Genomic DNA, 24,951 nt, shown 5'->3' with positions numbered 1-24,951 from the left:
TTTATTTGGCTGTGTTGTGTCTTAGCTGCCACACACAGGATCTTCATTGCATTATGCAGGGTCTTTCCTTTTGGTGCACAGACTTTCTAGCTATGGTGCTCAAACTCCAAAGTGTGAGCTAAGTAGTTGTGGCACACAGCTTAGTTGCTCCATGGCATGTGGGATCTTACTTCCCTGACCAGGGATCAAACCTGGGTCCCCTGCATTGCACAGAGGGTTCTTAACTACTGGACCACCAGGTAAGTCCCTCTTATATTTTTAGGCTGCAGCTAATTTATTTCAGTCTTGGGCATGTGAAGCCATGATTATTGGGTCAACTGGGAGGTGTATATATATATATATATATATATATACATCTATTTCTATATATGTATATGTGTTATATATATACATCTATCTATATCTCTCTGTATATCTTTATATATATTAACTATATATATCTATGTGTATATATATAGAGATAGATGTATATATATAAAAAATATATATATACATATATAAAAATAGATATTTCACACAAAAGTGTATATATATAGATGTCACTACTATCCAAATAAAGGCATAAAGGAGGGTCAGGATCATAGTGAGACTGAGAAAAGTCTCTTGTAAAATTTTTGTTCAACAATCTAAATGTAGAATTAAGCAAAGAGTAACACAATGAGAAATACTAGGGCTTAACCAAAAGAAAGAAAAGACACAGAATTCATGATCTTTCATGCCTTACCTCCACGGTGAGTATTCAGCTCATTTGGAGGTTTATTCCCCTTTGTAAGAGCCAAAGTCTTTCATCATTTCTGGGCATAGCAACCCTCAGAGGCAGACCAGGTGGTACCAGCTGCACGTGATGAAAGAAATCCCACGCTTTCATTGTGTAGAGTAATGACAGAGGAATGGGCAGTCCAGACCAGCTGGATCCATTTCACTCTTTCAAGTGTGCATGCACACACACATACACACGCAGAGCAGAAAAAGAAGACTCTGAATTTGTAGAGGCAGGTATTGACCTGCTACCCAAAGGTCTAATATCTTCTGGGTCTGTTATGGTAAGCAAAGCAGCAGGTCTTGCTCATAGTAAAGAGTAAATTTGTTTATAAAATTAGCCAAAAAAAAGCTAAATTATTACATGACTCCTCAAAGCCATGAGAAGCAAAAAAAAAAAAAAAAGAGAGAGAAACAGAAGTATTGCCACATTTTCTTCTCTAAAGTAGTAGTAATAGTAAACATATATATGGCAGCTACTAAGGTGTGCATTGTTCTAAGTGTTTAATGTAAATAAACTCACTTCATGTTCATAATGGTAAAGAATCCACCTGCAATGCAGGAGACCCAAGTTTGATCCCTGGGTAGAAAAGATCCCCTGGAGAAGGGAATGGCAGAGGAGCCTGGTGGGCTACAGTCTATGGGGTTGCAGAGTCAGACATGACTGAATAACTAACACACACACTCACACACAATGCTCATAAAAATCTTTTGATTATAGCTCAGTATGATTTTCCTCCTTTTCTAGAAATAGGGAAATTGAGGCACAAAAAGGTTAGATAATTGTCCAAGATCTCACCACTACTGACTGGCAGCAGAAGAGTTGACAAGGGACAGTGTGGATATCATAAAGAGAGGTATACACTCAGACACCTGAAGAGTAAATGATGTACACCTCACCAAGATTTCACTTAATCTTTAGCATCTTTTTTATCCCACAGTCCATCCACTTTCAGTTCAGTCAGTTGCTCAGTCGCGTCTGACTCCTTGCGACCCCATGGACTGCAGCATGCCAGGCTTCCCTGTCCATTACCGATTCTCGGAGCTTGCTCAAACTCATGTCCACTGAGTCTGTGATGCCTTCCAACCATCTCATTCTCTGTCATCCCCTTCTCCTCCCGCCTTCAATCTTTTCCAGCATCAGGGTCTTTTCCAGTAAGTCAGTTTTTCACATCAGGTAGCTACAATATTGGAGTTTCAGCTTCCGCATCAGTCCTTCCAGTGAATATTCAGGACTGATTTCCTTTAGGATGGACTGGTTGGATCTCCTTGCAGTCCAAGTGACTCTGAAGAGTCTTCTTCACCACCACAGTTCAAAAGCATCAATTCTTTAGCGCTCAGCTTTCTTTATAGTCCAACTCTCACATTCATACATGACTACTGGAAAAACCATAGCTTTGACTAGATGGACCTTTGTTGGCAAAGTAATGTCTCTGTTTTTTAATATGCTGTCTAGGTTGGTCATAGCTTTTCATAGCTTTTCCCATCCACTTTAGTGCCTGTGTAAGTGAAGTGGCACATTCTAACAGAATGTTAGAGGTTGCATCATGGAAAAGGCACTGGGAAACCAGGCTGGCCGCACAGGCTGCTCAGTGGATGCCGGAAAGTGTCCTCAGAAAGTGGTGTCCAGAATAGCCCCAAGGCACTGAGAGAAAAGATGGAAGGAAACTAGAGGGCGTTACCATCTTTGAGAAAGCTGACACAGCCTTCGAAGTTAGTAAGTTGCACATACCACACGCAATGGGGTCTCTCCTTTATTAGCCACTTCAGTTCTAAGGATTTTTGCATGTTTGGCTTGTTTTCCTTTACAAAGGTAGTGTAAGTGCCACGATGCAAATTGCATAGGAGCCACGATCAAGTTTCTTATGCTGTTTTCTGGACGTATGATGGAGTTTCCAGTTCATACCCCTCATGGGAGTGTGTTTGACACAATTTTTCTGGAGGAAAGATGCAAATCTGAATGTACTCTGGGAAAAGCATTCTTACATGCATGTAACAAGTCAGTATCCCAGTGCCACTGCAGTCAAAAACAAATGTAACTAATTTTCTCTGCCAGTTAACTCTCTGATTCTGAAGTTTTGATGAGCAGACTCACTGAAACTTTTTGTCTGAAGATCCCGATCTTTGGGAGTTCTGCAGTCTTCCAAGTTACACAACCCCCACTAAATGCAAGGTGTAGACTGCTTCAGGTGGCCGTGTGCCTATAGAGTTAGTTTACTTGCTTTGTATTGGATACATTCATATCTGAAGTCTTTAAATGTAGTAAATGTATAGACCCATACAGTTGATGGTTGTATGGCTGAAGAAAGCCTCCTTCAGCGATCAGTGCAAAGAAATAGAGGAAAACAACAGAACGGGAAAGACTAGAGAGCTCGTCAAGAAAATCAGAGATACCAAAGGAACATTTCATGCAAAGATGGGTTCGATAAAGGACAGAAATGGTATGGACCTAACAGAAACAGAAGATATTAAGAAGAGGTGGCAAGAATACACAGAAGAACTGTACAAAAAAGATCTTCATGACCCAGATAATCACGATGGTGTGATCACTCACCTAGAGCCAGACATCCTGGAATGTGAAGTCAAGTGGGCCTTAGAAAGCATCACTATGAACAAAGCTAGTGGAGGTGATGGAATTCCAATTGAGCTCTTTCAAATCCTGAAAGATGATGCTGTGAAAGTGCTGCACTCAATATGCCAGCAAATTTGGAAAACTCAGCAGTGGCCACAGGACTGGAAAAAGTCAGTTTTCATTCCAATCCCAAAGAAAGGCAATGCCAAAGAATGCTCAAACTACCGCACAATTGCACTCATCTCACACGCTAGTAAGGTAATGCTTAAAATTCTCCAAGCCAGGCTTCAGCAATATGTGAACCATGAACTTCCTGATGTTCAAGCTGGTTTTAGAAAAGGCAGAGGAACCACAGATCAAATTGCCAATATCCACTGGATCATGGAAAAAGCAAGAGAGTTCCAGAAAAACATCTATTTCTGCTTTATTGACTATGCCAAAGCCTTTGACTGTGTGGATCACAATAAACTGTGGAAAATTCTTCAAGAGATGGGAATACCAGACCACCTGATCTGCCTCTTGAGAAATCTGTATGCAGGTCAGGAAGCAACAGTTAGAACTGGACATGGAACAACAGACTGGTTCCAAATAGGAAAGGGAGTATGTCAAGGCTGTATATTGTCACCCTGCTTATTTAACTTATATGCAGAGCACATCATGAGAAACTCTGGGCTGGAAGAAACACAAGCTGGAATCAAGATTGCTGGGAGAAATATCAGTAACTTCAGATATGCAGATGACACCACCCTTATGGCAGAAAGTGAAGAGGAACTAAAAAGCCTCTTGATGAAGGTGAAAGTGGAGAGTGAAAAAGTTGGCTTAAAGCTCAACATTCAGAAAACGAAGATCATGGCATCTGGTCCCATCACTTCGTGGAAATAGATGGGGAAACAGTGGAAACAGTGTCAGACTTTATTTTTTGGGGCTCCAAAATCACTGCAGATGGTGATTGCAGCCATGAAATTAAAAGACACTTATTCCTTGGAAGGAAAGTTATGACCAACCTGGATAGCATATTCAAAAGCAGAGACATTACTTTGCCAACAAAGGTTCGTCTAGTCAAGGCTATGGTTTTTCCTGTGGTCTGTATGGATGTGAGAGTTGGACTGTGAAGAAGGCTGAGCGCCCAAGAATTGATGCTTTTGAACTGTGGTGTTAGAGAAGACTCTTGAGAGTCCCTTGGACTGCAAGGAGATCCAACCAGTCCATTCTGAAGGAGATCAGTCCTGGGATTTCTTTGGAAGGAATGATGCTAAAGCTGAAACTCCAGTACTTTGGCCACCTCATGCGCAGAGCTGACTCATTGGAAAAGACTCTGATGCTGGGAGGGATTGGGGGCAGGAGGAGAAGGGGACAACAGAGGATGAGATGGCTGGATGGCATCACAGTCTCGATGGACGTGAGTCTGAGTGAACTCCGGGAGTTGGTGATGGACAGGGAGGCCTGGCGTGCTGCGATTCATGGGGTCGCAAAGAGTTGGACACGACTGAGCGACTGATCTGATCTGATGCTCATTAGTGGATGCAGAAGGTGATGCAATCAGTGTTGTTCCAGAAGAAAACCCAAAAGGGACAGGTTCAGGCAAGATCAAAACTGTCCAGTAATTAAAACTCAAAAATGAGATGAAGTGCCTGTGAAGGGCTGAGTAACTGTCAGTAAAAGCAATCTGACCATAGGTCAGGAGTCCTTCCTGGACCAAATGACTTCTACTATTTCTCCCATCCCAGTGCTAAGACTGGTGATTAATGTCACAGAGAACTTGAGTCTTTTTTTTATGTTCATAGACATCTAAGCATTTGGAAATTTAACAGAACCATTTTTAGTAGTAAGAAATTGAAAGGCAGAGCTCTTAGTTAATCTTATGAATCATGGAATCTTAGTTTTCTAAATACTCTGGATAAGTTGGCAAACCCTCTGCAGTGCTGGGACTCAGAATCACGGCTGAACCAGTGTGTGAGAGTTGTGGCCCATGAGGGCCTGGGCATGTGCAAGGAATAGATACACCGGAGAGGAAGGACGGGGAAGGAGGAAAAGTGGAATAACACAAGTGACAGTAATCCTGATACCAATGCAATCATCAGAATAACCTTATCAGAGAATCATGACGATTCTCATTTTTTACTTGGAGGAACTGAATCTCAAGGTCATGAGCTCCAAGGCCATCAGTAAGTGGCAGAGACAGGGCACAGACTGCACTGCTGTGACTCCTGATTTAGTTTGCCCCTATGTAAGGTGGACTCACCTGTGCAGCGGCTTGGTCAGTTTAGCATGGGTGGCTCTGTATTAAAGATGGGTCTAAGGAGAGAAGCTCATTCTGAATCCTGCCATAAGTCTCGCGAATTTAAAATATCAGTATTTTGGGAAGTATATTGCTCAGCCTTGACTGAAACTCACCTTTCTTTTTATGAGATGGAAATAATATTAATGAGTCCTATAAGTGCCTTAATTAATTAATTAATTTCTTTTTGCCATACCACGTACCTTGTTAGATCTTAGTCCCCCAACCAGGGACTGAACCTGGGCCACAGCAGTGAAAGTGCAGAGTCCTAACCACTGGACAGCCAAGGAATTCCCTATATCTATTAATATTATAAATTCAAACTCCCATTTTGAGACTGAGAGAGAATAGAAATGATTGAATCCATAATAAAAAGAAAGTGTGGAAATCAAGTTTTGATTTTGCTTTTTAACTCAAGCTTTGATATATGTTTCTCTATGTTCAAAACATAATCAATGTTTTCTTTGTGTTTGGTTATGTTTCTCTATTGTAGAAAGCATGAAATAAAGAAAACCCTCTCACCAACTTTTCTCACGTTATTCCATACAGAGAGGGCTACAGACTAATTAAATATGGGTATACTGGCTATCAGAAAAACCTTTTCCTTTCTCTCTTCAAAACAGAGTAGATACATTCGAGACCAGCATAAGATCTGTTACTCCAGGACACTAATTCCTAACTGGAAATGATTCTGTCCCTTCCTCCACTCCAGGAGGACATCTGACACTTTCTAGAGATATTTTTATTGCCACAGCTGGGAATGATACTGGCTTCTAGCAGGTAAAAGTCAAGGATGCAGCTAAACCTCCTACAATCCACTGAACAGCCCAACGACAAACACTCATTTGGCCCAAATTGTCAATATTGCTAGGGCTGAGAAACCCTGGTCTAAGACCTGGTAATATGCTTGGGAGTTTACATACCTGGGCACCCTCATTTGCAAAATCTTCTAGCCCTCCAAACCTAGGGAATCTCAACACAGCAGAGCTGCCTAGAGCTCTGTGGAAAGAGAACATCTTGCCTGTATTCTCCATTAATTTTTACAAGTTCATAAACTGAGCTTAGATAATTATTTCCACTGTCTTCTTTCTCTATTTTTTTCTCATTATGCAAAGGCCAGCCGTATTTTGAGAATTTTTGCTTATCTGTTACTTTACATGATTTTTCATGGTTTGATTTTTAGGCCAGACTTTTCCTTTTTACTGAATTTTATTTTTTTACAAGAAGAAAATGTGGAAGAAGATTTGGTAAAAAACAAAACAAAACAAAAAACAACCTCTTAAAATGTCTAATCTCTCTAAGAATAAGAACAATTATTGGAAACTTATGTCTCAGGTTTTCCGAATTAATACAAAATGGTTTCTGAACAACTACTCAAATGACTATTTCAGTAACATTCTCAATATTGATCATTTTTAAAAGTTTGGTATTTAAAAAAATTCAATCTTATTGATTCAACAACTGGACTGTATCTAAGAAGTATGCCAAAACAAGAGCTTGGTAACATGAAGTAGTTTTAAGACTTAAAAAGAAATGTTGAAAAAGAGTGCAAAAAGGTCACAGATAACAACAAAAAAACCATAAAAGGTTTTTTATGAACTTGCCTACCAAGGTGAAAAGGTAATGAGTATAAAGTCCAGATATGCCATTTATGATTTTTGAGACAGTCTGTCTCTATCACTTAAGCTTTGGCAAAATCCCCAGACCCACAGAGGAGCCTGAGTCATCTCTCATTCCTTTATTCTCTGTAAAAGGTGACCTGGGTGTATATTCTGTGACTGACTATGTTGAACATGCTGAAAAATCTGAGAGTAAAAAGCCAATGACATCAATCCTAGAGTGAGAAACATATTATTTCCTGGTAATGCATTTGGCCTTATCATAGAAACTAGATTTTTCTGGTCTTATGTTCCTTCAAATGTTCTAAACTTAGAGATATGTTGAAAATTTCTCATCTGTGCAAATTTTAGCATTGTTTGCTCTGTGTGGGTTTGGTATGAATCAACGAGAATCTGAAGGTTATTTGTCAACCCAAGAGACAAAGTCAGATAATCACAAAGTTGGCCTGAACTTTGAGTTCATAAGGATCATGATAGTTTTGCTGAACTAAGAAATAGTAGGGAATTTAAGGTAATGTGAGTGCTAAAGCAAGAAAACCGCTGACCACGGTAACAAAATAGCATCTAAAATGGTCTATAGAAACAGAGCATGGCTTCACCCAGATCCTCATGCAGCGCCCACTCCTTCACTGAGGGACAACTTTCGACTAAAAGACTTTCCCTGGGCCTTCCCTGGTGGTCCAGCATTTAGGACTCTGCACTTCCAATGCAAGGGCCATGGGTTGGATCACTGGTCAGGGGATGAGATCCCATATGCCACGGAGAGCTTTCAAAAAAACAAAAAAGACTTTCCCCAACTGCTCCTTACAGAGACACTTAGAAAAATGCTAAGTGACTTTTAATTTGATCCAGTCATTCTGTTCCTTAGCTGTAAGTTATAAATGCATTTATGTTTGATGGAAATCTATCAGAAGAATATTCATTAATCTTGAAGTTAACTTATGTTATTGTCCTTCATATTCTAAACATGAAGAGCATTAAATCAAGCTCATTTTTTCTAATATAAAAAAATAACATAGCAGTAAATAAAAAATAGATCTCCATTACTGTTAGAATCCATCACTATTTGTATTGATTTTACAGAGGCTTTTCTTGTAGCTTACTTTTGTTAAATTTATATGTAAATTTTATGATATAAATTATATATATATATATATCTTCACAGATGGTGCTAGTGGTAAAGAATCCACCTGGAATGCAAGAGATGCAGACAGACACAGGTTCAATCCCTGGGTTGGGAAGATTACCTGGAGGAGGGCATGGCAACTCACTCTAGTATTCTTGCCTGGAGAATCCCACGGACAGAGGAGCTTGGTGGGCTACAGTCTGATGCAGAGGGTTGCAAAGAGTTAGACATGACTGAAGCAACTTTGCATGCAGCATGCACATACATATATCAAGCTGATAACACAACAAATATAATTTCATGGAAAATACTGGCTCATTTACATGAAGAAACTGTAAGTGATATAGTGTAGGTTTATTTACTTAAAACTTTTCAATTGATCTGTTTATTAATCCAGAAATTCTAATTAGGGATTCTATTTAAAATTTTTCTTCTTAAATAGATAAAATGTATTGTGAGCTCCTTAGGTTATCTGGACACATTATTTAAGCCTCACAATAGCCCCAAGAAGTAGGAACTAACATTATCTTCATCGAACAAATGCAAAAAATAAGGCAAAGAAATTAAGAACCTTGCCCAAGGTCAGGCAGGAGGTGGCAGAGTCTGATTTTAAAGCGGAGTCTGCCTGATTTGGAGCCAAAAGCCTAACACAGAGTACCATAAACTTTTCATTAGTCTAGGTATTACTTTATGGACTACAGCAATAAAAGCACATTGTTTTAAAGTAGTCTATAGTTAAGAATTTATCATAAATTCAAATTGACTTTTTCTTATTAGTTCCAATTACTAAGCTTTTAACATATGTTAGCCAATATTCTACCCTCAAACCTCAAAGTATTTTTGTAATAAAGTTTTATTCATGTTCAGTTAAAAATCCCATGAGATTTACTATAATTTTCCATTGAAGAAAGACATTAATATTGCAAGCTAAATTTAGAACTATATATCAAGAGTCTTAAAAATATTTATACCCTATAACTTAGAAATTCCATTTCTAGAGAATTTATCCACCAGAAATAGTTAAAATATACATAAATATTTTATTAAAAACATAGTTATTTATATATTTTTATAAAATCAAAATTTGGAAGTAATAAAAATATATTGAGGAATGGTTGGCATTGCCATTTCAAGCGATATTTATAAAGAGTTTACTATCCCGTGGAAAAACACTTGTGTTATATGTTTATTTTACATATAACATCAAAGGGTATTAATATTGTTAAAATGTCCATATGGCACAAGGTAACCTACAGATTTAATGCAATCTTTATCAAAATGTGAAATACCTATATCTATTGTAATATAATATATATAATGTAATGTTATATATTATCCATTATATTTATACTATACATTCCATTATATATTATATACATTATCTTATTTTATAAATTATATTTTACTTCATATATATAGTGACTTATTACTCACCATAAAAAAGAAGGAAATCCTCCCTTTTATGATAACATGGATGCATCTGGAGGACAGTATGTGAAATGAAATGAGACAAGACAAATATTGTATACTCTGACTTAGAAGTAGAGAAAAGAGTAGTAATTTCTGAGGACTCAGGGTGAGATGGAATTTGGGAGATGATAAAAATGTAGCAACTTTCAGTTATAAGATAAATAAGTTCTGGCCATCTAATGTATGGCATGGTGACTACAGTTAATAATACTATCTGGTATATTTTATATTTGCCAACAGAATAGACCTTAAGTGTTCTCATCACACACACACACAAAGACAACTGTGTGATTACTATGTGGATATGTTAATTAGCATGATTATGGTTAATTATTTCACAATGTATAGGTATATCTTAAGTTACTACTTTTTATACCTTGTGTGTGTGTGTGTGTGTGCACGCGCACATGCGTGTGTGTGTGTGCACGCTCAGTCGTGTCAGACTCTTTGTGACTCTATGGATTGTAGCCCACCAGGCTCCTCTGTCCATGGAATTTTCCAGGTAAGAATACTGGAATGAGTTGCCATTTCCTTCTCCAGGGGATCTTTCCAACCCAGGGATTGAACCTGTGTCACCTGTGTCTCCTGCATTTGTAGGCGAATTCTTTACCACTGAGCCACCTGGGAAGCCCCTTTTTATATCTTAAATACATACAATTTTTATTTGTCAATTATACTCAAAAAAGCTGGAACAAAACCAAAAACTTAAAATGAAAAGTTATGAACAGAATTATTAAAACTTAGCAATTTTCACCCTCTGTGAATCAGGTTTGACTTGCCATGAATCCCACTGGTGCAGCTGAGGTGGTCAGTAGAGTTAAAGGTCCCGAGTTAGGAAACACAGGAAACTCAGTTCCTTCAAGTACAAACCCCACCAGACTATTAACCTGGCCACTGCAATAGAATCTCATTGTCCTGGCTATGACAACGCATGACTTGCTATATCACATCCCAGCTTTGCCTCTTGGCTCATCTGGATATTCTATATGCTGGCAATGTCTAAAAACAATGGCCTTTGGAAGCCACCGCAGCCACCGCAGTTACTGAGAGAGACCAAAGGAGATTGCCATAATGAGATAGCTTGCATCTATCTTGCTACTCTGGAGGCTGATCTTGTTTGTAGAGGGGAAATAAAGTATGAATGGCAGAGGGAGAGGGAGTGGGTGTGAGAGTAAATTCTTGTCTTCTAAAATAATCAAGTTTCATGTCTACTTGAAGGATGGCACAAATTGCAAAGCCATGGCCTTTTAGAGGTTGAGAAAGGCCTTAGCCATGTCCATTTGAGTTTACTGCATATTTTTGAGAAGAAAAAAAACCAATGCATAGTCAGAAAACTGTATTTTAAATATTTAGTCCTCTCAAATATAGCCTTTAAGTAGCCAATTATAAAATTGCCTACTTCCAGATAAGTATAAATATAAATATCTTATAATAATGCAATTTAAAAAACCTTTTATAAAACACCCTCTAAGAAGATTTGCATGGTGTAAAAAAATAAAGTTTGGGAAACACTGCATTTTGCTATAGTCTTCTTGACTATTGACAGTACATGTTGGCATATTTAAGACTCCCAGACATTCCACAAGATAGAAATGTTTAGCTTTGCTTATCTCATTGTTTCTCAAACATAATGAATCACAACTTCATCTTTTTCAAACATAAAGAAAAATGAATTGAAATACACTTTGGGAAGTGTTCCTCTAGGTAGATCAGTGTCCAAATCTCTTTCTTTCTCAGTCTCTTTTCCCATGTGAAATGACCTCGACCTCAAACCACTTCTCAGCCGCTTCCCCAAACTAAAATATAACCCTAAAATACAATGCAGAACCTGACAAGAACTGGATTCATTCCTGGGATGTTGCCAGTGGATGTCATACATCAACTCTCATCTGAAGAGAATCCATGTTCAGCCAGGAGAATATTCAGCTCCCAGTCCAGTTGGTCCTTACAGTTCCTACACCACCAGCAGAAGTTCTCACCAACTAAGGTTTCCTTGTTCTGTGTGTATGTGTGCATATTTGAAGTAGACATCTTTCCATTAGGAACTGGGCACTGGCTGAGGTGCCAATTAATTTTGCATAAGCTGCCACTGCACCCTTGGATGCTAATCCGCTCATTCATAACCACAAGCTATTGTGCTAGGGTCATGTACATGACTTGTGCCTCCAGCCCTGGGATTTATTTAGTCCTTAGCCTCTAGTTCCTGCAGCTGTGTCCTTTCAATGACTGCTTTATGGTGGCCAAGAGAGTTGAGGGCGGCTGCCAGGACTCTGAGATCTGGAGGAACACATGGACGCATTATTCTTCTCTGAACCTTTCCAATTCCTGTTCCGGTCAGATGGGGGAGATGGTGGGAGGATATCTCTGAAGCAGCCCAGCACTTACTGTTGATGGTATTATTTGTGTCTGACATTATTGCAAAAGAACAGACTTAAATTTTACCCTCCGTGTGTTCTTCAGGGTAAGGTTAATTACCAAAGTGTCATAATGCAAAACATAAATTCTGAATTTATCTCCTGGGTTGTTTTGTAAGAACTGCTATGGAGTCATTATTTTTTGCTTACTCTAAGACTACACATTGGATCCAGTCTGCTTCAGACAAGAGTCCAGGAAAGAGGGCTTACTATGCTAATTGAATACTAATTAGGCTTTTGCTTAAGTTGTTTTGTGTTACAGTCATTTGCAACTACATTTTTTTCTGTATTTATGTCAAGGGGAAAAGAATACCTCAAAGGTAGCAAGATTCTTACTTAACCTGAATATTTGGAATAAAGTATCTTGCCACTTTTTTTTTGGTACTTGTAACATTTGTGAAGGGTTTTGTTCTGCACTAAGAAAAAGCAAAATATCATCATCATTATTACTGGCCTTTGTTCACAATGGACTTCATCCAGACTCTAACCAGTGACTCTATGACTAACAATCTGAGTCACTAAGTTTCACATGTTTATGAATTTCAACACAATTCCCAGGCTGAGAGTTTTTTTGTTTATTTTCATGTTTCAGGACTCAGAAAAAAGTAAATGCCCTTCTGGATTTCAAATCTGGTGTCACTGAGTGACTGCTCAGAACAACTCAGCACATAGACCGAATCACTCCTTCAATAAAGATTAATATTGGCAAAAGTTCAAGAACTACCAACTGTCAAAAGGTTAGTATATTCTTTTGTTGAGGGAAACACATTAAATGAAACCACCTACCCTGGCCAGGCACAATTACCATATCTGTGAGTTATTTTATGACAGGAGGTCCTGGTGAGGAACATGTAACTAACAAGCCACCACCAACTGGAAGAACTGGGGAAATGTCAAAAGAAGACTCCAGTGTCCTATCACCTCCCAGAATCCTTGCTGGCATCCACCGTGACTGAGCCATGTGTGTGCCACCAAGGAATGATTACCCAGAGAAAACCCGGAAACTAATCCCATCACCATAAAACCTGAGACTGTGTGCCACGTTGCAGAGCAGTTCTCCTGGGTTCCCTCACCCTCCTGTTCTCCACCCAGGTGCCCCTTCCCAATAAGGTCTCTTGGTTTGTCAGCACGTGTGTGTCTTTGGACAATTCATTTCTAAGTGATAGACAAGAGCCCATTTTCGGGCCTTGGAATCAGTTCCCCTTCCTGCAACACTTTCAGGACAAAAGCCTTTAGCCTGGTAGAGATTTCAGGTAACCATAAATATTTGCATTTTCACCATGGTACTGAAACTAGACAATTTCAGAATTGAAAATGCAGGAACCTCCAACTAAAAAGTGGATCAAGAGAAGGACTGAAAAATGCAAGTATATTTACTGGTTATTAACTTTGCAAAGATGTAGTCCTTATCCTTATAGCTTCTTCAAAGGAGTATCAGAAAATGGACAATCTAAGCTAAAATACCATTTTTTGTGTGAAAAATTCCATTATTTTAATGATTTTCTTTTTTTTTTTTTTTTACTGTATCCACTCTCATACCAGTTCCACCTTGTCCCTAGATTATAACTGTCCCTGATTGGTCACCCTACACCCATCTTAAAAAGGCAATTACTGTGTCATTTTCCCATCAGATAACATTATAAACATTTGGTCACACACTGTCACAGCATCTCAAAGTAACACCTTACAGTTCTATAGCATTTTTCAAAGGATTCTCTCGCATGTCACCTCACGTTAATCTCATCTTCACATCCAGTAGAGCAAAAAAAACAAAACAAAAAAACAAACTTCATATGCAGTATTGTCCTTCTTACTGATGAGAAAATTGAGGCATATTGTTGGACGTAATTGGCTTAGCCTCATTATCTAACTTCATATGGATTATTACTAAAAAAATCAGAATCGCTGTCTAAAGCCATTGCAGTAGATGCATAACAGAAATCTGAGATTTAAAAAGAATTTTTGCCTCTTGGTCCTCATATCAGGATTAAGAATAAAGTCAGGATGGATGATGTTATTCTTGGGTATTGGTTTTGGCAAATGCGATTTGTGATGTCAAATGTATACTGTATTACATTAATGTAGTCCAAAGTAGAGAAGCATAATTAGATCACCCAAAATGTTATCAAAATATACAAAGGTAATAAATAAAATGAATTCAATTTAACAAACCATTTGTGCACATTCCGTATTCTTCACAGGATGTCCTGTGGATCTCTGTAGGATCTTCTTGAGATTCTGTGATCATTCAAGTAAGTGACTTTTTTTTTTTTTTTCATTGTGAACCTACTGGATTTTACATTTAAATTAATGGCCTTTTTAAGGAAAGATTTATCTGCCATTTCCTTTACATCTTTCACAGTGCCTGGGCTGAGCACACAGTAGTAGCTTTTTTATTTCTTTAGAGCAGCTACATCTGTAACTGATACTGAAGTTTCTTGTTCCCAAGGCCCATGTACCCACGGGTAAACCTGACTTTGCCGCAGTAACAGTGGGATTCCTTAAGGTAAACCACTGCATTCCAACCTCTGAGTGTCTCAGCAGTTTAGGTGTCTGAATCTGAGCACACAGCTTCTCCACCGTAACCTGCCCCGACGTGAGGTGGCTGGCTTCCCAGCAGAGTCTTCTGGACACTTTAGTCTGATGATCACCTTCAGTTCCTGGAAATTTTAGTGACTTTGGTTGTGAAGATGCTTCCTGGGCTTGGTCTTCGACAATGAAAATAGAAGATGGTGCCTCACTTTTGAGAAAAGAGGTGGGTCAGACTATAAAAATCGCCCCAAACAAGGACGTCTGACTCTTTTATCTGTGCAAGAAGCATCTAAGCGCTAGTTAACAGGGGCCTCCCCGCCGCCCTTCCCCTGCCCCTCCGCAGTCCCCCCAGGACAGCGCCTAATCTCAGCGATGCACGTGCTGGCTGTAGACACACAAGAGGCTGAAGGCACATAGGGCTGAGTCGGGCCACGTCGAAATGACTAATATTTTCCCCACCCAGAGCGACATTCACGGATTGATAACTATTTCCCCCTCAAACCAAGCAAAATCAGCAGTCCTTCCCAGCTTTGCGCCCGAACTTGAAGATGAACAAAATAAGTCTTTCGGAGAGGCCTGAGTCCAGCTCGGGGCTTCAGACCAGAGCCGGCTGCAAAGGATGAAGTGAGATGGCAGAGACGAGGGCAGTGAATACATTTAAAGGGACAGCCGGGCCCTGGAGGAAGGGACAAAGAACCAGGACCCTCTAAGGGGGAAGGCTGAGATTAGGGTTTGAATTAACAAAAGATTCATAATAGAAGGCTCGTGAATCTGACAAGAGCTATGGCTTTAAGCTGCAACCTGAAACAATTAAACTCTGACCATACGTTCTTTAAAAAGTGGTGAAGTGAATGACGTCTAAAAAAGCTCTCCCTCCTCCCCCTCTCCGCCCTGAAAGCAGTAAAGGAAGGGCCTGCTTTCCAAGTCCAGACCCTGTAACCGCGGGTTTGGTTCAAGGGTAAACCGCCGCACAGCTCTTTCCAACTCCTGGCTGGGCAGTTAGAGGGTTTTAAAAACACTTCGTAGTTTGGTTCACAGCCGCACTTCGAGAACATCCCATACCGCAGGCTCTTTCGCGGATTTACTTGCGGTCAAGAGCACCCAAAAGTCAGCAGGCAGGATTCCAGGACCTTGTTAGCCTGAAAGCGGGGACGACAGACTTAGGGAGGCGGGGGACCTGGGCACGTCTTCTGTTGCAGCATGGGCGAGCTGCGTGCAGCTTGCGTCCCCCGGGTCCCCGAGCTCGCAGACGGGCGGTGGCCGCAGGGGACCCGCGCTCAGGTGGAGCCGGCCTCGCGGCAGCTGCGCTCCAACCCCCTACCCGCCCCCACCGACGCCCCGGGCCCTTCCCCTCCCCCCGACCCTGCCCCGCCCCGCGCCCGAGGACCCGCCCGGGATGCGGGCGCTGGCCAAAGCGCTGGAGTCCCGCCAGGCCTGGGGTCCTGGGTGCGCAGCGGCTCTCCCGCCCTAAGGCCAGGGGCGGAGCGGTCTCCCCTCTCCCCGCTACCCACCCTCTCCCGGCCCGTCACCCTCCCCTCTCGCTCCTTTCGTTCCCGCTTTCCCCGGAGAAACATGGCCGGGAACCGTGAGGAGGCGCCAGACTACGGGCAAGGCGTCGTGGTAAATGCAAACTCCGATTTCGAGGCCGAGGCGCGCGCTCCCCGCCCCTCCTTCGTTTGCAGCCCCCCTCCCCCACCTCCTTTTTAGATTAAACGCCCGAAATGCATTCGGGAGCGAGCTGGCCACGGCTTTGTTCTTCCCTCCCAGCGGGTCGCTTCCATCCTCCCCCTCCCCCGACTGACCCCGCGATTAACAACCCTTCCCCCGGGTCCTCGGTGTCCCCACCGCCCCCCGACAGCCATCCGCTACTCCCCAGGGTTGAGCCCGCGTGGTTCCGGGTCCCACTCCCGCTGGCCACCAGGAGTCACCTCTAGGCGCCGGGGGGAGGGGCGGGGGCTGCGAGGACTTACGTGCTCCCTCCCGACTCCCCCAGCGCGGGCTTCACGTGTTGTTTTCAAAAAAGATACCTAGAGTTGGCCAGGGCAGCTAGGACATAAAGTTTGAGATTTGAAACGCCGACCAGGGCTCTTACTGTGGGGCCTCTGCACGAGCTACGGACACGAGAGCGCCCCTCGAGAGAGCATCCGTGTCTGCAAAAGGACCCGCTGAGCGAACTCCAGAGCATGTGTATGGAGTATCAGAAGGTGTGGGAGGCTGGGCTCGCAGACCAGATCCTCTTTATCCCTGGGAGCCCCACAAAGTCAGCCATCGCCCGGTGGGTACCCAAGGATCAATATTCTGGAATCAAATCTGGTCTTGCCATACAGGCTGCTGGCTTCTTTGGAAGGTAGTGTTTTAACGTGTCAGGTTTAAAGTGAAACTGTGGCAAGGGTGGTGGGTGGGTGGGGCCAACTTCCTACTTTAAGATTCTTTGTTCAGAAATCAGCCTGTAATGTACAGATAATCCTGTCTGTGACTGAGTCCTGCAGGAGTGGGAGGGTTGGATTAAGAAACATCTCATTGTAACTGATCTGTTCGGGTTGAACTCTGTTGCCCAGGGTTAATTTCACAGCCAGGCCTGTTAGTCTTAAAGGAGTTCATTTATTTGTTCATTGGGCTCCTGTTTATTCTACTGCTGGGTACCTCCAGGCAGTGTTCTAGTCTCTGGGAAAACCAGACAGACCCCTGTGTTCGTGGACCTTACATTCTAGAGAGGAACACAGGCAAGCAGTGTGAAAGCGTCTGCACGAAGAATATGCTCTCAGACAGTGATACGTGCAGGGAAGAGAAAAGAGAGTCTTGAGATAGTGATTGGAGGAGGGCTGGGGCTGCTGATTTAGCTCAGATGGTCAGGTTGGCCCCCTGAGTGACATCTAAGCCAAGAGCGGAAGGCTGAGGGGGAGGAAGCTGAGGGGGAGGCTGAAGATTGAAGCAGGGTACCTGTAGCAAGTCCCCTACATACGAACAAGTTCCGTTCAGAGAGCAAGTTCACAAGTCCAATTGGTTTGTATGTCCAACAATAAGCCTAGGTACCCAACTAACATAATTGGTTGTATAGTACTGTACTATAATGTTTATAATATTTTTCACAAATAATATATTAAAACAAAAAATAAAACAATTTAAATCTTACAGTACAGTACCTTGAAGAGTACAGTAGTCCAATACAACAGTTGGTATACTGTAGGGGACTTATTCTCCAAGACAGCACCTGCTAAGGGCAAAGAAATTGTTATAGTCTGAGAAGGAATCGTAACACCCAGCTTATGCTTTTTGAAAAAACGATCACTCCACTTGCCATGCAGACGATGGTCAGGCCTAGATTTGGGGTGAACACATGTGAAAAGAGGAAGTCATTCAGTTCAGTTCTGGACAAGTTGAGTCTCTAATGCCTGTAAAGCTTATGGGTCAGGATGCACGGGAGGCAGTTTGAAATTCCTGTTTGGACTTCAGGAGGGTGACTGGATAGACTGGAAATCATCAGCAAACAGAAATATCTGATGCTTATCAGTGGGCTTCCCTGATAGCTCAGTTGGTAAAAAATCTGCCTGCAATGCAGGAGATCCTGGTTAGATTCCTGGGTCGGGCATAGGCTACCCACTCCAGTATTCTTGGACTTCCCTTGTGGCTCAGCTGGTAAAGAATCCACCCGCAATGCGGGAGACCTGGGTTCGATCCCTGGGTTGGGAAGATCCCCTGGAGAAGGGAAAGGCTACCCACTCCAGGAATCTGGCCTGGAGAATTCCATGGAATGTATAGTCCACGGCATCACAAAGAGTCGGACATGACTGAGTGGCTTTCACTTGGCAGTGGATGGGGATACCTGGTGAACATGGTGGGGAAATAAAACTTGTTAAGGGTAGAAACCCAGACGTAAGAGACTTAGTGGGAGAAGCCAGATAAGGAGACCAAGAAGGAGTAGGAGAGAGCAGATAGGGTGATCAGTGCCTAAGGAACAGAGTTTTATGGAGGTAAGGGGGCAAAAGCAGGGGCTTTCCTCATGGCTCAGATAGTAAAGAATCTGCCTGCAATGTGGGAGACCCAGGTTCGATCCCTGGATCAGGAAGATTCCCTGAAGAAGGAGCTGGCAACCCACTCTAGTGTCCTTGCCTGGAGAATCCCATGGACAGAGGAACCTGGCAGACTACAGTCCAAGGGATAACAAAGCACTGGACACAATTGAGCACACACACACATGTTCATGAGGGGGTTAAGATTGAGCAGGAGGGTCACATGCTGCAGAAAGAGCAGGTAGCATCAAGATGGCAAAGCCAGTTACGAAGCCAGCAGTAGTGAGAGTCTTTCAAACAACTATGCCATCAGTAGAATGGTTAAATACAGTAAATACTATTATGGCCACCAGGCTTCCCCATCCCTGGGATTCTCCAGGCAAGAACACTGGAGTGGGTTGCCATTTCCTTCTCCAATGCGTGAAAGTGAAGTCGATCAGTCGTGTCCTACTCCTAGCGACCCCATGGACCGCAGCCTACCAGGCTCCTCCGTCCATGGGATTTTCCAGGCAAGAGTACTGGTGTGGGGTGCCATTGCCTTCTCTGTTATTTAATAATAGGTACTCTTAATAAGGGGTGAGGCCAATCAATGTGACTAATTGGAAAGGTAGATTTTTAAAGTCTAAAAAGCAAATGGTGGAACAGTGAATAGCCCAATCTGTTGGTGTTAAAAGAAGCCCTCTTGAAAACAAGGTAATTTGGTGAAAGATAAAGGAAGGCAGTGTGAGGGTTCACTGAGGTTGGAAATAATCAATGTATTGTGGAGATATTCCCTGCACTCGTGTCATTCTCTCCAGTAGAGCTTAGGATAATTAGATTCACATCAAGTTGGCTATGGGCAGGCAAGACAAATTCACAAGAGTGAATTCAAGGTGAGCTAATGGCGTCAAGGGTCAGGAGGATAAAGAAAGCTCAGGAGGAACGGTATACTGGGGAAGTATATACTTCTTGAGAGCCCCTCAAGAAGGGGTTGCAAAAAGCCAAAGGGAAATTTCAGTACGTGCGGGAAAAGGGATAGGTAATAACATTGGGTTGGCCAAAAGGTTCGTTCAGAGCTGGGGCTGCTGTGGCAGATGGGCTGTGGCCAAGGTGGAGGGGAGGCAAAGTCGTTTGAGCTAAGGTGGGTGAAGTTGCCTCAAGGTGGAGTAGCTAGCATGATCATCGGGGTGTGTATTGGAGTATCCAGAAATGATGTGGTGAAGAGAACTCTGAGTTGGTAGAAACTTGGTGATGAAGATGGCAAGGGGCCTAGATGACTTAAGCCTAAAATGAGTACAGTTTTTGCAAGAGAAGGGAAAATGAAGAGATGGAAACTGGCTCTTGGGTGCAGATGGCTTTCAGTTGAATTGGTGAGATGAGACATTAGTAGGTTATTAACAGTACATGGGATGGCCAAGCCAGAGATGTGGCCCTGGGTTCAGATACTCTGCTTAGGATAGCTGGTCACCAGTGTCCCCCTGCTAACCCTCACCCGACTCCTCCGCTGGTGTATCTTTGTTACTTCTCAGGGATAGAAAAGATCTTTACCTGTCTGCCCTTTGGGCATCAGGTTTATTAGATATGTTTTACTTTTACAGAACCATTATCAGAAGAACCATAGTTAGTACCTACACATGTGCATTTGGTAGGAAAATGAGGAGAAGAGGAAAATATAAAATATTTGTGCTTCTGTTGTCTCCCTCCCCATCTGTCCGTGGAAACGTGGCGGGAATCAGAAAATCCATCAGAATCACAACTTTCCTAGGGGTGATGATTTTCACCTTCCAGGTGTAGAACCTTCCATGGGAGAGGAAGGCATGCAGGACACAAGGTATTATTTGGCCTGTGTGGTTCCCCCTTAGTTCTCCTTCTTTTCAGACTCTGTTTAGACTCAGTTTCTCAACATGTGGCTCTGAGGTGTTCATCGCAGTGCACCTCCCTCCCTGGTTCTGGGCCTGGACTAGTGACCCCAGCTGGGCCAACTCCTGTTCTTGTCTGGGATTCCTGGAAGCAGAGACTCCCTTCCTCTCCTGTGATGGATGGGTTGATGTGAACCTGAAATTGAAAGCCGCCATGGTCACTGCCAACAAAGGTCTGTCTAGTCAAGGCTATGGTTTTTCCTGTGGTCATGTATGGATGTGAGAGTTGGACTGTGAAGAAAGCTGAGCGCCGAAGAATTGATGCTTTTGAACTGTGGTGTTGGAGAAGACTCTTGAGAGTCCCTTGGACTGCAAGGAGATCCAACCAGTCCATTCTGAAGGAGATCAGCCCTGGGATTTCTTTGGAAGAAATGATGCGAAAGCCGAAATTCCAGTACTTTTGCCACCTCATATGAAGAGTTGACTCATTGGAAAAGACTCTGATGCTGGGAGGGGTTGGGGGCAGGAGGAGAAGGGAACAACAGAGGATGAGATGGCTGGATGGCATCACTGACTCCCTGGATGTGAGTCTGAGTGAACTCCGGGAGTTGGTGATGGACAGGGAGGCCTGGCGTGCTGCGATTCATGGTGTCGCAAAGAGTTGGACACGACTGAGCGACTGAACTGAACTGAACTGATGGTCACTGCCTGAAGGAGAGAGTGGGGCCCGTGGTCTGGGGCTTAGCAGCAGAGAGGTGCCGAGATTAGCCTTTTGTGTGTGTTTCCAAACTGTTTTTATCCCCAGAGCAGCCAACTTGAAAAATAAAGCAGGAAATATTCTAAGCAAAAAATTAAGTTTTAATGACTTAGAAAGAAGTCTTTATTATATCTTCAAATGGGGAACAGAGGGTCTGAGGGAGTTCAGAGGCTTGGATGTGATGTAAAATGGCTTGGTGAATGTGTTTGTCACTTCCCCAGCTTGGCCATATTTTGCGTCTTTGAACAGAGAAAGCATTGTTCTGAAAAAACTTAGAGCGTATTATCTGTGATACTGAAACTATTTAAAGACTTGTTTTGATTTTTCAAAAAGCAGATGAATAACATAATTATCTGCAGTTCCCAACAGCCTCCATTCCCTCAGGTTTGGGACACATTTACAGTGCAATTTTGCATGCACTATTAAGGATAAACCAGCAGTTCCCTCATCTCTAATTGTCTTTAATCTCAACAGTGAAAATGAACTATTTCAGACTCATTTGGAAATAGACTGGTTTGGCTTATAGAATAGTGTTTAGAGAAACACGTTTCTTCTACTTTTAAATTTGCAGCTTTAACTCAGTCCATAAGACTTAAGCAAAGAGGTTTGAGGCACTTTTTAAAGTTAATTAAAACATAATTTTTTTTCCTTTTTTTTTTTTTAATTTTATTTTATTTTTAAACTTTACATAATTGTATTAGTTTTGCCAAATATCAAAATGAATCCGTCACAGGTATACATGTGCTCCCCATCCTGAACCCTCCTCCCTCCCCATACCATCCCTCTGGGTCGTCCCAGTGCACTAGCCCCAAGCATCCAGTATCGTGCATTGAACCTGGACTGGCATCTCGTTTCATGCATGATATTTTACATGTTTCAATGCCATTGTCCCAAACCTTCCCACCCTCTCCCTCTCCCACAGATTCCATAAGACTGTTCCATACATCAGCGTCACTTTTGCTGTCTCGTACACAGGGTTATTGTTAGCATCTTTCTAAATTCCATATATATGCGTTAGTATACTGTATTGGTGTTTTTCCTTCTGGCTTACTTCACTCAGTATAATAGGCTCCAGTTTCATCCACCTCATTAGAACTGATTCAAATGTATTCTTTTTAATGGCTGAGTAATACTCCATTGTGTATATGTACCACAGCTTTCTTATCCATTCATCTGCTGATGGACATCTAGGTTGCTTCCATGTCCTGGCTATTATAAACAGTGCTGCGATGAACATTGGGGTACACGTGTCTCTTTCCCTTCTGGTTTCCTCAGTGTGTATGCCAATTTTTAAGTAAACTATTGATGTTTCAGTATGTCTTACTGGTTAGCATTTATTGCAGGGCCATGTGGGAGACCCGGGTTCAATCCCTGAGTCGGGAAGATCTCCTGGAGAAGGAAATGGCAACCCACTCCAATATTCTTGCCTTGAAAATCCCATGGATGGTGGAACCTGGTAGGCTACAGTCCATGGGGTCGCAAAGAGTCGGACACAACTGAGCGACTTTAGGGACAGTGTAGACCAGATACTGATGTAAGAGTTTTATATCCATTATCTATCTTATTTAATACTTCAGTATTCTTGCCTTGAGAACCCCATGCACAGTATGAAAAGGCAAAATGACAGGATACTGAAAGAGGAGCTCCCCAGGTCAGTAGGTGCCCAGTATGCTACTGGAGATCAATGGAGAAATAACTCCAGAAAGAATGAAGGGATTGAGCCAAAGCAAAAACAATACCCAGTTGTGGACGTGACTGGTGATAGAAGCAAGGTCCGATGCTGTAAAGAGCGATATTGCATAGGAACCTGGAATGTCAGGTCTATGAATCAAGGCAAATTGGAAGTGGTCAAACAAGATATGACAAGAGTGAACGTCGACATTCTAGGAATCAGTGAACTAAAATGGACTAGAATGGGTGAATTTAACTCAGATGACTATTATATCTACTACTGTGGGCAGGAATCCCTCAGAAGAAATGGAGTAGCCATCATGGTCAATAAAAGAGTCCGAAATGCAGTACTTGGATGCAATCTCAAAAACGACAGAATGATTTCTGTTCGTTTCCAAGGCAAACCATTCAATATCACAGTAGTCCAAGTCTATGCCCCAACCAGTAACGCTGAAGAAGCTGAAGTTGAACGGTTCTATGAAAACCTTTTAGAACTAATACCCAAAAAAGATGTCCTTTTCATTATAGGGGACTGGAATGCAAAAGTAGGAAGTCAAGAAACACCTGGAGTAACAGGCAAATTTGGCCTTGGAATACGGAATGAAGCCGGGCAAAAACTAATAGAGTTTTGCCAAGAAAATGCACTGGTCATAGCAAACACCCTCTTCCAACAACACAAGAGAAGACTCTACACATGGACATCACCAGATGGTCAACACCGAAATCAGATTGATTATATTCTTTGCAGCCAAAGATGGAGAAGGTCTATACAGTCAACAAAAACAAGACCGGGAGCTGACTGTGGCTCAGATCATGAACTCCTTATTGCCAAATTCAGACTGAAATTGAAGAAAGTAGGGAAAACCACTAGACCATTCAGGTCTGACCAAAATCAAATCTCTTCTGATTATACATTGGAAGTGAGAAATAGATTTAAGGGCCTAGATCTGATAGACAGAGTGCCTGATGAACTATGGACTGAGGTTCGTGACATTGTACAGGAAACAGGGATCAAGACCATCCCCATGGAAAAGAAATGCAAAAAAGCAAAATGGCTGTCTGGGGAGGCCTTACAAATAGCTGTGAAAAGAAGAGAAGCGAAAAGCAAAGGAGAAAAGGAAAGATATAAGCATCTGAATGCAGAGTTCCAATAGCAAGGAGAGATAAGAAAGCCTTCCTCAGCAATCAATGTAAAGAAATAGAGGCAAACAACAGAATGGGAAAGACTAGAGATCTCTTCAAGAAAATTAGAGATACTGAGGGAACATTTCATGCAAAGATGGGCTCGATAAAGGACAGAAATGGTATGGACCTAACAGAAACAGAAGATATTAAGAAGAGGTGGCAAGAATACATAGAAGAACTGTACAAAAAAGATCTTCATGACCCAGATAATCACGATGGTGTGATCACTGACCTAGAGCCAGACATCCTGGAATGTGAAGTCAAGTGGGCCTTAGAAAGCATCACTACGAACAAAGCTAGTGGAGGTGATGGAATTCCAGTTGAGCTGTTCCAGGTCCTGAAAGATGATGCTGTGAAAGTGCTGCAGTCAATATGCCAGCAAATTGGAAAACTCATCAGTGGCCACAGGACTGGAAAAGATCAGTTTTCATTCCAATCCCAAAGAAAGGCAATGCCAAAGAATGCTCAAACTACCGCACAATTGCACTTATCTCACACGCTAGTAAAATAATGCTCAAAATTCTCCAAGCCAGGCTTCAGCAATATGTGAACCATGAACTTCCAGATGTTCAAGCTGGTTTTCGAAAAGACAGAGGAAGCAGAGATCAAATTGCCAACATTTGCTGGATCATGGAAAAAGCAAGAGAGTTCCAGAAAAACATCTATTTCTGCTTTATTGACTATGCCAAAGCCTTTGACTGTGTGGATCACAATAAACTG

At 42.1% G+C, this 24,951-nt stretch overlaps 2 protein-coding genes across 2 annotated transcripts in view; one reads left to right on the top strand and one right to left on the bottom strand.

Annotated features, from left to right (window-relative positions):
* The window catches only part of THNSL1 (threonine synthase like 1), a 144,214-nt gene that overhangs the window by 65,472 nt on the left and 53,791 nt on the right, over positions 1 to 24,951 (bottom strand). Inside the window, exon 2 of the mRNA XM_070800828.1 lies at positions 17,914 to 17,981. The gene's annotated coding sequence lies outside the window, so the exon portion shown is untranslated. The remainder of the gene's footprint in view (positions 1 to 17,913; positions 17,982 to 24,951) is intronic.
* Positions 16,157 to 24,951, top strand: part of PRTFDC1 (phosphoribosyl transferase domain containing 1) — a 130,730-nt gene continuing 121,935 nt past the window's right edge. The window contains 1 exon segment of the mRNA XM_070800832.1: positions 16,157 to 16,390. Coding sequence (XP_070656933.1) covers positions 16,343 to 16,390 — 48 coding nt within the window. The 5' untranslated portion in view covers positions 16,157 to 16,342.

This window comes from Bos indicus, chromosome 13 (assembly GCF_029378745.1).
Source record: "Bos indicus isolate NIAB-ARS_2022 breed Sahiwal x Tharparkar chromosome 13, NIAB-ARS_B.indTharparkar_mat_pri_1.0, whole genome shotgun sequence".
NCBI classification, from domain to species: Eukaryota; Metazoa; Chordata; class Mammalia; order Artiodactyla; family Bovidae; genus Bos; species Bos indicus.
Note: the sequence above shows the minus strand (reverse complement) of the source record. Positions and strands in the feature narration are given on the sequence as shown.